At 49.5% G+C, this 16,763-nt stretch overlaps 1 protein-coding gene across 1 annotated transcript in view; it reads right to left on the bottom strand.

Annotated features, from left to right (window-relative positions):
* LOC140402886 (CUGBP Elav-like family member 3) overlaps window positions 1-16,763 on the bottom strand; it is a 33,661-nt gene that overhangs the window by 15,618 nt on the left and 1,280 nt on the right. The window contains exons 2-4 of the mRNA XM_072490513.1: window positions 13,038-13,166; window positions 9,172-9,251; window positions 6,222-6,332 (exon numbers count right to left, since the gene is read on the bottom strand). Of these exons, the coding sequence (XP_072346614.1) occupies window positions 6,222-6,332; window positions 9,172-9,251; window positions 13,038-13,143 (297 nt within the window). The 5' untranslated portion in view covers window positions 13,144-13,166. The remainder of the gene's footprint in view (window positions 1-6,221; window positions 6,333-9,171; window positions 9,252-13,037; window positions 13,167-16,763) is intronic.

The following is a 16,763-nucleotide window of genomic DNA, read 5'->3' as shown; positions in this document are numbered from 1 at the left end:
CCAATGGATTAAACCCCCTCCCCATTCACTGTACACAATCCCAATGGACCCGGATCTTTCCCATTGAGTGTACACAATCCCAATGGATCAAACCCCCTCCCAATTGACTCCCACTGTACACCATCCCAATGGACCCAAACCCCTTCCCATTCACTGTACACAATCCCAATGGACCCAAACCCCTTCCCATTCACTATACACAATTCCAATGGCCCCAAACTCCTTCCCATTCACTGTACACAATCCCAATGGACCCAAACCCCTTCCCATTCAATGTACACAATCCCAATGGATCCAAACCCCTTCCCATTCACTATACACAATTCCAATGGCCCCAAACCACTTTCCATTCACTGTACACAATCCCAATGGAGCCAAACCCCTTCCCATTCACTGTACACAATCCCAATGGATCCAAACCCCTTCCCATTCACTGTACACAATCCCAATCGACCCAAACCCCTTTCCATTTACTGTACACAATCCCAATGGACCCAAACCCCTTTCCATTCACTTACACAATTCCGATGGCCCCAAACCCCTTCCCATTCACTGTACACAATCCCAATGGAGCCAAACCCCTTCCCATTCACTGTACACAATCCCAATGGACCCAAACCACTTCCCATTCACTGTACACAATCCCAATGGATTAAACCCCTTCCCATTCACTCCCATTGTACACAATCCCAATGGATCAAACCCCACCCCATTCACTCCCATGTAACGCAATCCCAATGGATCAAACCCCTTCCCGTTCACTCCCATTATACACAATCCAAATGGACCCAAACCCCTTCCCATTCACTCCCACTGTACACAATCCCAATGGATCAAACTCCTTCCCTTTCACTCCCATTGTCCTCAGTCCCAATGGATGGATAAAGCCCTTCCCGTTCACTCCCATAGTCCACAAACCCAATGGATCAAACCCCATCCGGTTCACTCCCATTGTACACAATCCCAATGGATGAAACCCCCTTCCCGTTCACTCCCATTGTACACAATCCCAATGGATCAAACTCCTTCCCATTCACTCCCATTGTACACAATCCCAATTGACCCAAACCCCTTCCCGTTCACTCCCATTGCACACAATCCCAATGGATCAAACACCTTCCCGTTCACTCCCTGTGTACACAATCCCAATGGATCAAACCCCTTCCCGTTCACTCCCATTGTACACAATCCCAATGGATCAAACCCCTTCCCATTCATTCCTATTGTCCACAATCCCAATGGATCAAACCCCTTCCCGTTCACTCCCATTGTACACAATCCCAATGGATCAAACCCCTTCCCGTTCACTCCCATTGTCCACAATCCCAATGGACCCAAACCCCCTTTCCATTCACTCCCATTGTACACAATCCCAATGGATCAAACACCTTCCCGTTCACTCCCGTTATTCACAATCCCAAAGGATCCAATCTGCTTCCCATTCACTTCCATTGCACACAATCTCAATGGATCAAACCCCTTCCCATTCACTCCCATTGTACACAATCCCAATGGATCAACCCAATTCCCGTTCACTCCCATTGTCCACAATCCCAATGGATCAAACACCTTCCCGTTCACTCCAATTGTCCACAATCCCAATTGACACAACCCCCTTCCCATTCACTCCCATTGTCCACAATCCCAATGGATCAAACCCCTTCCCATTCACTCCCAATATGCACAATCCCAATGGACACAAACCCCTTCCCATTCACTCCCATTGTACACAATCCCAACGGATCAAACCCCTTCCCGTTCAATCCCATTGTACACAATCCCAATGGAACCAAACCCCTTCCCATTCACTCCCATTGTACACAATCCCAACGGATCAAACCCCTTCCCGTTCACTCCCATTGTACACAATCCCAATGGATCAAACTCCTTCCCATTCATTCCTATTGTCCACAATCCCAATGGATCAAACCCCTTCCCGTTCACTCCCATTGTACACAATCCCAATGGATCAAACCCCTTCCCGTTCACTCCCATTGTCCACAATCCCAATGGACCCAAACCCCCTTTCCATTCACTCCCATTGTACACAATCCCAATGGATCAAACACCTTCCCGTTCACTCCCATTATCCACAATCCCAAAGGATCCAATCTGCTTCCCATTCACTTCCATTGCACACAACCTCAATGGATCAAACCCCTTCCCATTCACTCCCATTGTACACAATCCCAATGGATCAAACCAATTCCCGTTCACTCCCATTGTCCACAATCCCAATGGATCAAACCCCTTCCCGTTCACTCCAATTGTCCACAATCCCAATGGATCAAACCCCTTCCCGTTCACTCCCAATATGCACAATCCCAATGGACACAAACCCCTTCCCATTCACTCCCATTGTACACAATCCCAATGGATCAAACCCTCCCCATTCACTCCCATTGTACACAATCCCAATTGACACAAACCCCTTCCCATTCACTCCCATTGTCCACAATCCCAATGGATCAAACCCCTTCCCATTCACTCCCATTGAACACAATCCCAATGGATCAAACCGCTTCCCATTCACTCCCATTGTACACAATCCCAATGGATCAAACCCCATCCCGTTCACTCCCATTGTACACAATCCCAATGGATCAAACCCCTTCCCATTCACTCCCATTGTCCACAATCCCAATGGACCCAAACCCCTTCCCATTCACTCCCATTATCCACAATCCCAATGTATCAAAGCCCTTCCCATTCACTCCCATTGTCCTCAATCCCAATGTATCAAAGCCCTTCCCATTCACTCCCATTATCCACAATCCCAATGGATCAAACCCCATCCCGATCACTCCCATTGTACACAATCCCAATGGATCAAACCCCATCCCGTTCACTCCCATTGTACACAATCCCAATGGATCGAACCCCTTCCCATTCACTCCCATTGTACACAATCCCAATGGATCAAACCCCTTCCCGTTCACTCCCATTGTCCACAATCCCAATGGACCCAAACCCCTTCCCACTCACTCCCATTGTCCACAATCTCAATGGACCCAAACCCCTTCCCATTCACTCCCATTGTCCACAATCCCAATGGATCAAACCCCATCCCGATCATCCCATTGTACACAATCCCAATGGATCAAACCCCTTCCCGTTCACTCCCATTGTACACAATCCCAATGGATCCAATCTCCTTCCCATTCACTCCCATTGTCCACAATCCCAATGGATCAAACCCCCTTTCCCTTCACTCCCATTGTACACAATCCCAATGGATGAAACCCCCTTCCCGTTCACTCCCATTGTACACAATCCCAATGGATCCAATCTCCTTCCCATTCACTCCCATTGTACACAATCCCAATGGATCAAACCCCCTTTCCCTTCACTCCCATTGTACACAATCCCAATGGATGAAACCCCCTTCCCGTTCACTCCCATTGTACACAATCCCAATGGATCAAACTCCTTCCCATTCACTCCCATTGTGCACAATCCCAATTGACCCAAACCCCTTCCCGTTCACTCCCATTGCACACAATCCCAATGGATCAAACACCTTCCCGTTCACTCCCTGTGTACACAATCCCAATGGATCAAACCCCTTCCCATTCACTCCCATTATCCACAATCCCAATGGATCAAACTCCATCCCCATCACACCCATTGTACACAATCCCAATGGATCAAACCCCTTCCCATTCATTCCCATTGTCCACAATCCCAATGGATCAAACCCCTTCCCGTACACTCCCATTGTTCACAATCCCAATGGATCAAACCCCTTCCCATTCACTCCCATTGTACACCATCCCAAAGGACCCAAACCCCTTCCCATTCACTCCCATTGTTCACAATCCCAATGGATCAAACCCCCTTTGCATTCACTCCCATTGTTCACAATCCCAATGGATCAAACCCCTTCCCATTCACTCCCATTGTACACCATCCCAAAGGACCCAAACCCCTTCCCATTCACTCCCATTGTTCACAATCCCAATGGATCAAACCCCCTTTGCATTCACTCCCATTGTACACAATCCCAATGGATCAAACACCTTCCCGTTCACTCCCATTATCCACAATCCCAAAGGATCCAATCTGCTTCCCATTCACTTCCATTGTACACAATCTCAATGGATCAAACCCCTTCCCATTCACTCCCGCTGTACACAATCCCAATGGATCAAACACCTTCCCGTTCACTCCAATTGTTCACAATCCCAATTGACACAAACCCCTTCCCATTCACTCCCATTGTCCACAATCCCAATGGATCAAACCCCTTCCCGTTCACTCCCAATATACACAATCCCAATGGACACAAACCCCTTCCCATTCACTCCCATTGTACACAATCCCAATGGATCAAACCCTCCCCATTCACTCCCATTGTACACAATCCCAATTGACACGAACCCCTTCCCATTCACTCCCATTGTCCACAATCCCAATGGATCAAACCCCTTCCCATTCACTCCCATTGTACACAATCCCAATGGATCAAACCCCTTCCCATTCACTCCCATTGTACACAATCCCAATGGATCAAACCCCATCCCGTTCACTCCCATTGTACACAATCCCAATGGATCAAACCCCTTCCCATTCACTCCCATTGTCCACAATCCCAATGGACCCAAACCCCTTCCCATTCACTCCCATTATCCACAATCCCAATGTATCAAAGCCCTTCCCATTCACTCCCATTGTCCTCAATCCCAATGTATCAAAGCCCTTCCCATTCACTCCCATTATCCACAATCCCAATGGATCAAACACCATCCCGATCACTCCCATTGTACACAATCACAATGGATCAAACCCCATCCCGTTCACTCCCATTGTACACAATCCCAATGGATCGAACCCCTTCCCATTCACTCCCATTGTACACAATCCCAATGGATCAAACCTCTTCCCGTTCACTCCCATTGTCCACAATCCCAATGGACCCAAACCCCTTCCCACTCACTCCCATTGTCCACAATCTCAATGGACCCAAACCCCTTCCCATTCACTCCCATTATCCACAATCTCAATGGATCAAACCCCATCCCGATCACTCCCATTGTACACAATCCCAATGGATCAAACCCCTTCCCGTTTACTCCCATTGTACACAATCCCAATGGATCCAATCTCCTTCCCATTCACTCCCATTGTACACAATCCCAATGGATAAAAAACCCCTTTCCCTTCACTCCCATTGTACACAATCCCAATGGATCAAACCCCTTCCCGTTCACTCCCATTATCCACAATCCCAATGGATCCAAGCTTCTTCCCATTCACTTCCATTGTACACAATCTCAATGGATCAAAACCCTTCCCATTCACTCCCATTGTACACAATCCCAATGGATCAAACACCTTCCCGTTCACTCCCATTGTACACAATCCCAATGGATCAAACCCCTTCCCATTCACTCCCATTGTCCACAATCCCAATGGATCAAACCCCATCCTGTTCACTCCCATTGTACACAATCCCAATGGATCAAACCCCTTCCCATTCACTCCCATTGTCCACAATCCCAATGGATCAAACCCCTTCCCATTCACTCCTATTGCACACAATCCCAATGGATGAAACCCCCTTCCCACTCACTCCCATTGTACACAATCCCAATGGATCACATCCCCTTCCCAATCACTCCCATTGTCCACAATCCCAATGGACCCAAACCTCTTCCCGTTCACTCCCACTGTACACAATCACAATGGATCAAACCACTTCCCGTTCACTCCCACTGTACACAATCCCAATGGATCAAACCCCTTCCCATTCACTCCCATTGTACACAATCCCAATGGATCAAACCCCTTCCCATTCACTCCCAATGTACACAATCCCAATGGACCTAAACTCCTTCCCATTCACTCCCATTGTACACAATCCCAGTGGATCAAACCCCTTCCCATTCACTCCCATTGTCCACAATCCCAATGGATCAAACCCCATCCCGTTCACTCCCATTGTACACAATCACAATGGATCAAACCCCTTCCTGTTCACACCTATTGTACGCAATCCCAATGGATCAAACCCCTTCCCTTCACTCCCATTGTCCACAATCCCAATGGATGGAACCCCATTTCCCACTCACTCCCAATCTCCCTGGGCCAGTTACCCATTCACCGATGAAATGAAAAATGTTGTCTTTTCTAAATTTCAATCCACCAATATGAATGGTTGACGCAAAGCTGGACAGTGCAGGTAGGGTCAAAGAGAAAAGCTTAACAATGTATAGCCTCACCCCGTAGCTACTGCTGTCGGCTGGGCAGTGAACAGTGACGGCCCCATTGCTCACATAGTCCACAGCCTGGACTGCTCCGACCTCAATGCTGCTGGTGTGTGATCCAGGCGCCTTGGAGGAAGAGAAAACGGGGACAAATGTCAATCGCAAATCAAGGAAATATCCCCCCACATTCCTCTTCCCTTTGGACATCCGCTTCCTCAGCCTTGTGTCTGGCTTGGCTCAGCCTGGAAGACACGTGTGTGACCTCCTCTCCAAAACCCAAGCACAGGTTTCAAGCCAGCACTCCCAGTGTTAGCAGTGAGTGAGCGCTGCACTGTCGGAGGGATTGTCTTCCAGGTAGCATATTCAACCACTGCCCCGGCTGACTGTACAGTGGCTGCCAGAGATCCCACTGCCACTATTACAGGAGCAAAAATGTCACTCCTTCCCGTTCTCTCCCATTCTCCACAATCCCAATGGATCAAATCCCTTCCCATTCACTCCCACTGTACACAATCCCAATGGACCCAAACCCCTTCCCGTTCACTCCCATTGTGCACAATCCCAAAGGAGCTAAACCCCTTCCCGTTCACTCCCAATATACACAATCCCAATGGACACAAACCCCTTCCCATTCACTCCCATTATACACAATCCCAATGGATCAAACCCTCCCCATTCACTCCCATTGTGCACAATCCAAATGGATCAAGCCCCTTCCCGTTCACTCCCATTGTACACAATCCCAATGGATCAAACCCCTTCCCATTCACTCCCACTGTACACAATCCTAATGGACCCAAACCGCTTCCCGTTCACTCCCAATATACACAATCCCAATGGACCCAAACCCCTTCCCGTTCACTCTCATTGTACACAATCCCAATGGACCCAAAACCCTCCCCATTCACTCCCATTGTCCACAATCCCAATGGACCCAAACCCCTTCCCGTTCACTCCCATTGTACACAATCCCAATGGGCCCAAACCCATTCCCGTTCACTCCCATTGTACACAATTCCAATGGATCAAAGCACTTCCCGTTCACTCCCATTGTACACAATCCCAATGGACACAAACCCCTTCCCGTTCACTCCCATTGTACACAATCCCAATGGACCCAAAACCCTCCCCATTCACTCCCATTGTCCACAATCCCAATGGACCCAAACCCCTTCCCATTCACTCCCATTGTACACAATCCCAATGGACCCAAATCCATTCCCGTTCACTCCCATTGTACACAATCCCAATGGATCAAACCCCTTCCCGTTCACTCCCACTGTACACAATCTCAATGGATCAAACCCCTTCCCGTTCACTCCCATTGTACACAATCCCAATGGACCCAAACCCCTTCTCGTTCACTCCCTTTGTACACAATCCCAATGGATAAAACCCCTTCCCGTTCACTCCCATTGTCCACATTCCCAATGGATCCAACCCCTTCCCATTCACTCCCATTGTACACAATCCCAATGGACCCAAACCCCTTCCCGTTCACTCCCATTGTACACAATCCCAATGGATCAAACCCCTTCCCGTTCACTCCCATTGTCCACAATCCCAATGGATCAAACCCCTTCCCGTTCACTCCCATTGTACACAATCCCAATGGATCAAACCCCTTCCCATTCACTCACATTGTCCACAATCCCAATGGATCAAACCCCTTCCTGTTCACACCCATTGTACACAATCCCAATGGATCAAACCCCTTCCCGATCACTCCCATTGTCCACATTCCCAATGGATCCAACCCCTTCCCATTCACTCCCATTGTACACAATCCCAATGGACCCAAACCCCTTCCCGTTCACTCCCTTTGTACACAATCCCAATGGATAAAACCCCTTCCCGTTCACTCCCATTGTCCACATTCCCAATGGATCCAACCCCTTCCCATTCACTCCCATTGTACACAATCCCAATGGACCCAAACCCCTTCCCATTCACTCCCATTGTACACAATCCCAATGGATCAAACCCCTTCCCATTCACTCCCGCTGTACACAATCCCAATGGATCAAATCCCTTCCCGTTCACTCCCATTGTCCACAATCCCAATGGATCAAACCCCTTCCCGTTCACTCCCACTGTACACAATCTCAATGGATCAAACCCCTTCCCGATCACTCCCATTGTACACAATCCCAATGGATCAAACCCCTTCCCGTTCACTCCCACTGTGCACAATCCCAATGGATGAAACCCTTTCCCGTTCACTCCCATTGTCCACATTCCCAATGGATCAAAGCCCTTCCCATTCACTCCCATTGTACACAATCCCAATGGACCAAAACCCCTTCCCGTTCACTCCCACTATACACAATCCCAATGGATCAAACCCCTTCCCGTTCACTCCCATTGTACAGAATCCCAATGGATCAAACCCCTTCCCATTCACTCCCATTGTACACAATCCCAATGGACCAAAACCCCTTCCCGTTCACTCCCACTATACACAATCCCAATGGATCAAACCCCTTCCCATTCACTCCCATTGTACACAATCCCAATGGATCAAACCCCTTCCCATTCACTCCCATTGTACACAATCCCAATGGACCAAAACCCCTTCCCATTCACTCCCATTGTACACAGTCCCAATGGACTCAGAGCCCTTCCCATTCAGTCCCACTGTACACAATCCCAATGGATCCAACCCCTTCCCGTTCACTCCCATTGTACACAACCCCAATGGACCCAAAACCCTCCCCATTCACTCCCATTGTCCACAATCCCAATGGACCCAAACCCCTTCCCATTCACTCCCATTGTACACAATCCCAATGGACTCTGAGCCCTTGGCCTGCCCCTTATCCGGCTGTGTTTTGTGGGATCCTGCTGTGCCGGCATTAGCTGCGGTTTTCCTCACTGCGATCCTGAAGGATTCAGGGACATCTTCAGGATGGATTGCCGCTCTGCGTTCAGCCCCTGGACCAGCGAGGCGAGTAGGGGGTCTTACCTGCAACATCCTGCTCCCGTGCAGCGCACCAATCGCGGCCTGCGCTTCTGAATGCGTCTGGAACTTCACAAAGGCGCAACCTGGGCAATCAGAGACAGAGCATCACTGAGCGTGGGGGGGAGCCATCGCTGTCTACGTTTGGAAAATATTTTGGTTCACTCATCTGGGCGAGACGTGGCAGCATTCGGTCCCCACCGCTACTTGCCTCATTGAATGAAGCATCTCTCTCGGGCCATCTCAGAGGGGCAGTTAGGAGGCGACCGTATCGGGGGCCTCTGAAATGCCAGACAACAAATGGGAGGACGAACTGGGGGGCAGAGGTAGGATGGGGACTCTGGAGCGAAGCACTGAGCAGGGTGAGGTCCACCTCCTCCTGCGCAAGGCTCAGCCTAATGCAGCTCAAAGTGGTGCACAGAGCGCACCTGGCCAGAACCCGGATGAGCAGGTTCCTCCCGGGGGTGGAGGACAAATGTGAGCGGTGCCAGCGGGTTCCGGCCAACCACACCCACATGTTCTGGGCCTGCCACAAGCTTTCTGGGTCCTGGACAGCCTTCTCCGAGGCAATGTCCAAGGTTGTGGGGGTGAGGGTGAAGCCATGCCCAACAGTGGCAATCTTCGGGGTATCGGAGCAGCCAGAGTTCCACATGGGGAAGGGGGCCAACGCCCTTGCTTTTGCTTCCCTAATCGCACGCAGGAGAATCCCGCTCGGCTGCCGATCGGCAGCACCGCCCACAGCTGCAGACTGTTCGCTGACCTCTGGGAATTTCTCCGCCTGGAGAGGATTAGGTACGCCGCCCGAGGGTCAGAGGAAGGCTTCCTGGATACTCGGGGGCAGGTCGTCGGACTGTCCCAAAACCTGTCCGAGGCCAGCGGCGAGGAGTGAGCTCAGAATTAAAGAACAAGATGGATGGGGGAACCCAAAGGACTGCGCAACCCGGGGGCGGGGTGGGGGGGGGGGGGGGGGGGGAGGGTGACGGAAAGAAGGTGGGGAAACCGCAAGAGAAGAGGGGGGGGGGGAGGGAGGGGGGAGAGGACGGGGTGGGGGCAACGGGGAAGGGGGGGGGGGGAAACTATAGACGGATCCAGAGGGCAGCGAAATGTACATAGGGTCAGTTCAACGAAGGGCAAAATAAACGTCTCTGTACAATAAAGTGAATTAGTGCGGGCAAGAAAAGTGTCATGTATGTAGACAACTGTTGATAAATGGGAGAAATGCCAATAAAGAGATTTCAAAAGCAAAATATATCTGAAATTGCTCCATTCATCAGTGTGTGTATGTGACAGCTGCAGTAGTGCGTTTTTAAGAAATCCTGGTTTGCAAGACAGCGAGGTTTTGTGCAATTAAAGCATCATAAAAGGTTGGGCGATGGGTTTTTGTTTGGATTAAGAGGGTTCGCTTGTGGAGACCTTCATTAGAGGCACTTGTGTTTCAGCTGGGCAAGATGATGTAATTAATGGGAGGAGCTAAGGGATAGGATCTATTCACATTTGGAAGAAAATAGACTTATCAGTGCCAGGCAGCATGGTTTTGTGCAGGGAAGGTCATGTCTTACAAACCTAATGGAATTCTTTGAGGAAGTGACAACGTTAATTGATGAGGGAAGGGCTGTAGATGTCACATACATGGACTTCAGTAAGGCGTTTGATAAAGTGTCCCATGGCAGGTTGATAGAAAAAGTGAAGTCGTATGGGGTTCAGGGTGTACTAGCTAGATGGATAAAGAACTGGCTGGGCAACAAGAGACAGAGAGTAGTGGTGGAAGGGAGTGGCTCAAAATGGAGAAAGGTGACTAGTGGTGTTCCACAGGGATCCGTGCTGGGACCACTGTTGTTTGTGATATACAGAAATGATCTGGACGAAGGTGTAGGTGGTCTGATTAGCAAGTTTGCAGATGATACTAAGATTGGTGGAGTTGCAGATAGCGAGGAGGACTGTCAGGGAATACAGCAAAATATAGATAGATTGGAGAGTTGGGCAGAGAAATGGCAGATGGAGTTCAATCCAGGCAAATGCGAGGTGATGCATTTTGGAAGATCTAATTCAAGAGCGGACTATACGGTCAATGGAAGAGTCCTGGGGAAAATTGATGTACAGAGAGATCTGGGAGTTCCGGTCCATTGTACCCTGAAGGTGGCAACGCAGGTCGATAGAGTGGTCAAGAAGGCATACAGCATGCTTACCTTCATCGGATGGGGTATTGAGTACAAGAGTCAGCAGGTCACGTTACAGTTGTATAGGACTTTGGTTAGGCCACATTTGGAATACTGCGTGCAGTTCTGGTCGCCACATTACCAGAAGGATGTGGATGCTTTAGAGAGGGTGCAGAGGAGGTTCACCAGGATGTTGCCTGGTATGGAGGGTGCTAGCTATGAAGAAAGGTTGAGTAGATTAGGATTGTTTTCGTTGGAAAGACGGAGGTTGAGGGGGGACCTGATTGAGGTCTACAAAATTATGAGAGGTATGGACAGGGTGGATAGCAACAAGCTTTTTCCAAGAGTGGGGGTGACAATTACAAGGGGTCACGATTTCAAGGTGAGAGGGGGAAAGTTTAAGGGAGATGTGCGTGGAAAGTTTTTTACGCAGAGGGTGGTGGGTGCCTGGACCGCTTTGCCAGCGGAGGTGGTAGAGGTGTGCACGATAGCGTCATTTAAGATGCATCTAGACAGATATACGAACGGGCGGGGAACAGAGGGAAGTAGATCCTTGGAAAATAGAAGACAGGTTTCGATAAAGGATCTGGATCGGTGCAGGCTGGGAGGGCCGAAGGGGATGTTCCTGTGCTGTAATTTTCTTTGTTCTACCAGGGAGTTTGCAGCGAAGCAGTTTAGTTGCGTTTTAGATGGAGATGGGAGAGGTTCAGCATTTGCTCCCATCGCAGTTCAGTTAACTGTATGTCCCAGACAGATTAGCAGCTCCTTTCCGAGCAGTTCAGAATTGTGTGGCTGGGAGGTGAGCCGAAACAAACAGCTTCTCAATAAATACAGCCAGAGTTCCTGCTTGGTTCTGACAGGATTCAGGACGTGTTCTTTAAAGGAGCCTCAAACGGTCACTCTTGTTCAAGGTGGACTTTCAAGATATCTCAGTGCAACAAATATTCCTGCTTGCTAACTGTATTTAAGAGTGGATTGAGAACTGTGATGGTTCTGTTATTTAAATGGAAGTAAAGAGAGCAGTTAAGGGTTGAGTCACTGTAATGATTAGCATTGTGTAAGGGGTCATTTTAAACTATTTCTTTGTGCGATGTTGAAGATAGGGGCTGGTTTAGCTCACTGGGCTAAATCGCTGGTTTTTAAAGCAGACCAAGGCAGGCCAGCAGCACGGTTCAATTCCCGTACCAGCCTCCCCGAACAGGCGCCGGAATATGGCGACTAGGGGCTTTTCACAGTAACTTCATTTGAAGCCTACTTGTGACAATAAGCGATTTTCATTTCATTTCATTTCATATTTCAATACTCTATCCTGTCGGCATCTTACTAGTAAAAAGGAGGTTTAAAACAAAGAGCAGGACTGATTAAGGACCAAAAGGGTATATACGCTGAGCGGTAGAGAGGACTAAATTAATACTTTGCAACTGCCTTTGCCCAGGAAGATGATGCTACCCAGGTTACAGTGAATGAGTGGGAAATAAATAAACTGGAAGGAATTCAAACTGGAGGTCAGTGAGGAAGAAAATACATTGTTCTTCAGGGATATTAGTGTTCAGCTAACCTGTTGGAGGTTTTTTTTCGAAGAGCTAACAAAGAGGGTAGACGAGGGTAAAGCAGTTGATGTGGTGTACCTGGGTTTCCAATTGTCTGAGGGAGGGGAGACAGAGGGGAGCAGTCGATGCATGCTCGTTGAGCTGGTGGATGGTCCACAGCCCTTACCTTTACTGCCGCCATCGGGCCCTCGCAGGATTGTGCACTCCTCGATGGTCCCGAAGCCCTCAAAGATTTTCCGGATGTCTTCGTCCGTCTGCTGCTTCCCCAGCATTCCCACGAAGAGCTTCCGGTCCTCTGGAAAACAGAGATCAGAAGCTGGGAACCAGGATGAGCGTGAAGGAGGGGACAAGGGATGTAGGGAGGGTGGGAGGGAGGGAGGCGGGGAGGGAGGCGCATGGGAGCATTTACCGGGAAAACCTCAGATAAAATCCACAGACACTCGGATCACAGCTGAAGGAAAAGAAATGTTATAAAAGGGAGGGGGTTTTGCAGTACAGCACGGGGTTAGATACAGAGTAAAGGTCCGTCAACACTGTCCCCATCAAACACTCCCAGGACAGGTACAGCACGGGGTTAGATACAGAGTAAATCTCCCTCTACACTGTCCCCATCAAACACTCCATGGACAGGTACAGCACAGAGTTAGATACAGAGTAAAGCTCCCTCTAAACTCCCCATCAAACATTCCCAGGACAGGTACAGCAAGGGATTAGATACTGAGTAAAGCTCCCTCTACACTGTCCCCATCAAACACTCCCAGCACAGGTACAGCACGGAGTTAGATACAGAGTAAAGCTGCCTCTACACTGTCCCCATCAAACACTCCCAGGATAGGTACAGCACGGTGTTAGATACAGAGTAAAGCTCCCTCTACCCTGTCCCCATCAAACACTCCCAGGACAGGTACAGCACGGGGTTAGATACAGAGTAAAGCTCCCTCTACACTGTCCCCATCAAACATTCCCAGGACAGGTACAGCACGGGGTTAGATACAGAGTAAAGCTCCCTCGACACTGTCCCCATCAAACACTCCCAGGACAGGTACAGCACGGTGTTAGATACAGAGCAAAGCTCCCTCGACCCTGTCCCCATCAAACACTCCCAGGACAGGTACAGCACAGGGTTAGATACAAAGTAAAGCTCCCTCTACACTGTCCCCATCAAACACTCCCAGGACAGGTACAGCACGGGGTTAGATACAGAGTAAAGCTCCCTCTACACTGTCCCCATAAAACACTCCCAGGACAGGTACAGCATGGAGTTAGATACAGAGTAAAGCTCCCTCTACACTGTCCCCATCAAACACTCCCAGGACAGGTACAGCACGGTGTTAGATACAGAGTAAAGCTCCCTCTACGCTGTCCCCATCAAACACTCCCAGGACAGGTACAGCACGGGGTTAGATACAAAGTAAAGCTCCCTCTACACTGTCTCCATCAAACACTCCCAGGACAGGTACAGCACAGGGTTAGATACAGAGTAAAGCTCCCTCTAAACTGTCCCCATCAAACATTCCCAGGACAGGAACAGCAAGGGATTAGATACAGAGTAAAGCTCCCTCTACACTGTCCCCATCAAACACTCCCAGGACAGGTACAGCACGGGGTTAGATACAGAGTAAAGCTCCCTCTACACTGTCCCCATCAAACACTCCCAGGACAGGTACAGCACAGGGTTAGATACAGAGTAAAGCTCCCTCTACACTGTCCCCATCAAAAACTCCCAGGACAGGTACAGCACGGGGTTAGATACAGAGTAAAGCTCCCTCTACACTGTCCCCATCAAACACTCCCAGGACAGGTACAGCACAGGGTTAGATACAGAGTAAAGCTCCCTCTACACTGTCCCCATCAAACACTCCCAGGACAGGTACAGCATGGGGTTAGATACAGAGTAAAGCTCCCTCTACACTGTCCCCATCAAACACTCCCAGGACAGGTACAGCACGGTGTTAGATACAGAGTAAAGCTCCCTCTACGCTGTCCCCATCAAACACTCCCAGGACAGGTACAGCACGGGGTTAGATACAAAGTAAAGCTCCCTCTACACTGTCTCCATCAACACTCCCAGGACAGGTACAGCACAGGGTTAGATACAGAGTAAAGCTCCCTCTAAACTGTCCCCATCAAACATTCCCAGGACAGGAACAGCAAGGGATTAGATACAGAGTAAAGCTCCCTCTACACTGTCCCCATCAAACACTCCCAGGACAGGTACAGCACAGGGTTAGATACAGAGTAAAGCTCCCTCTGCACTGTCCCCATCAAACACTCCCAGGACAGGTACAGCACAGGGTTAGATACAGAGTAAAGCTCCCTCTACACTGTTCCCATCAAACACTCCCAGGACAGGTGCAGCACGGGGTTAGATACAGAGTAAAGCTCCCTCTACACTGTCCCCATCAAAAACTCCCAGGACAGGTACAGCACGGGGTTAGATACAGAGTAAAGCTCCCTCTACACTGTCCCCATCAAACATTCCCAGGACAGGTACAGCACAGGGTTAGATACAGAGTAAAGCTCCCTCTGCACTGTCCCCATCAAACACTCCCAGGACAGGTACAGCACAGGGTTAGATACAGAGTAAAGCTCCCTCTACACTGTTCCCATCAAACACTCCCAGGACAGGTGCAGCACGGGGTTAGATACAGAGTAAAGCTCCCTCTACACTGTCCCCATCAAACACTCCCAGGACAGGTACAGCACAGGGTTAGATACAGAGTAAAGCTCCCTCTACACTGTCCCCATCAAACACTCCCAGGACAGGTACAGCACGGGTTAGATACAGAGTAAAGCTCCCTCTACACTGTCCCCATCAAACACTCCCGGGACAGGTACAGCACGGGGTTAGATACAGAGTAAAGTTCCCTCTACACTGTCCCCATCAAACACTCCCAGGACAGGTACAGCACGGGGTTAGATACAGAGTAAAGTTCCCTCTACACTGTTCCCATCAAACACTCCCAGGACAGGTGCAGCACGGGGTTAGATACAGAGTAAAGCTCCCTCTACACTGTCCCCATCAAACACTCCCAGGACAGGTACAGCACGGGGTTAGATACAGAGTAAAGTTCCCTCTACACTGTCCCCATTAAACACTCCCAGGACAGGTGCAGCACGGGGTTAGATACAGAGTAAAGCTCCCTCTACACTGTCCCCATCAAACACTCCCAGGACAGGTACAGCACGGGGTTAGAGACAGAGTAAAGCTCCCTCTCCACTGTCCCCATCAAACACTCCCAGGACAGGTACAGCACGGGGTTAGATACAGAGTAAAGCTCCCTCGACACTGTCCCCATCAAACACTCCCAGGACAGGTACAGCACGGGGTTAGATACAGAGTAAAGCTCCCTCTACACTGTCCCCATCAAACACTCCCAGGACAGGTACAGCACGGGGTTAGATACAGAGTAAAGCTCCCTCTACACTGTCCCCATCAAACACTCCCAGGACAGGTACAGAGACTTGCCTTTATTCACCGAGCCTGAGAATATTCGTGCGGGGAGGTTATGTATAAAACGCTGGTTTGTCCACAGCTGGAATACTGTGTGCAATTCTCGTCGCCACACTTTCCGAAGGATGTCATTTCGCTGGAGGGTGCAGAGGAGATTCACCAGGATGAGACCATAAGACATAGGTGCGGAAGTAAGGCCATTCGGCCCATCGAGTCCACTCCACCATTCAATCATGGCTGATTTCAAACTCCATTTACCCGCTCTCTCTCCATAGCCCTTAATTCCTCAAGAAATCAAGAATTTATCAACTTCTGTCTTAAAGACACTCAGCGTCCCGGCCTCCACCGCCCTCTGTGGCAATGAATTCCACAGACCCACCACTCTCTGGCTGAAGAAATTTATCTTCATCTCTGTTCTAAAGTGACTCCCTTTTATTC

This window comes from Scyliorhinus torazame, chromosome 26 (genome assembly GCF_047496885.1).
Source record: "Scyliorhinus torazame isolate Kashiwa2021f chromosome 26, sScyTor2.1, whole genome shotgun sequence".
In the NCBI taxonomy this organism is placed as follows: Eukaryota; Metazoa; Chordata; class Chondrichthyes; order Carcharhiniformes; family Scyliorhinidae; genus Scyliorhinus; species Scyliorhinus torazame.
Note: the sequence above shows the minus strand (reverse complement) of the source record. Positions and strands in the feature narration are given on the sequence as shown.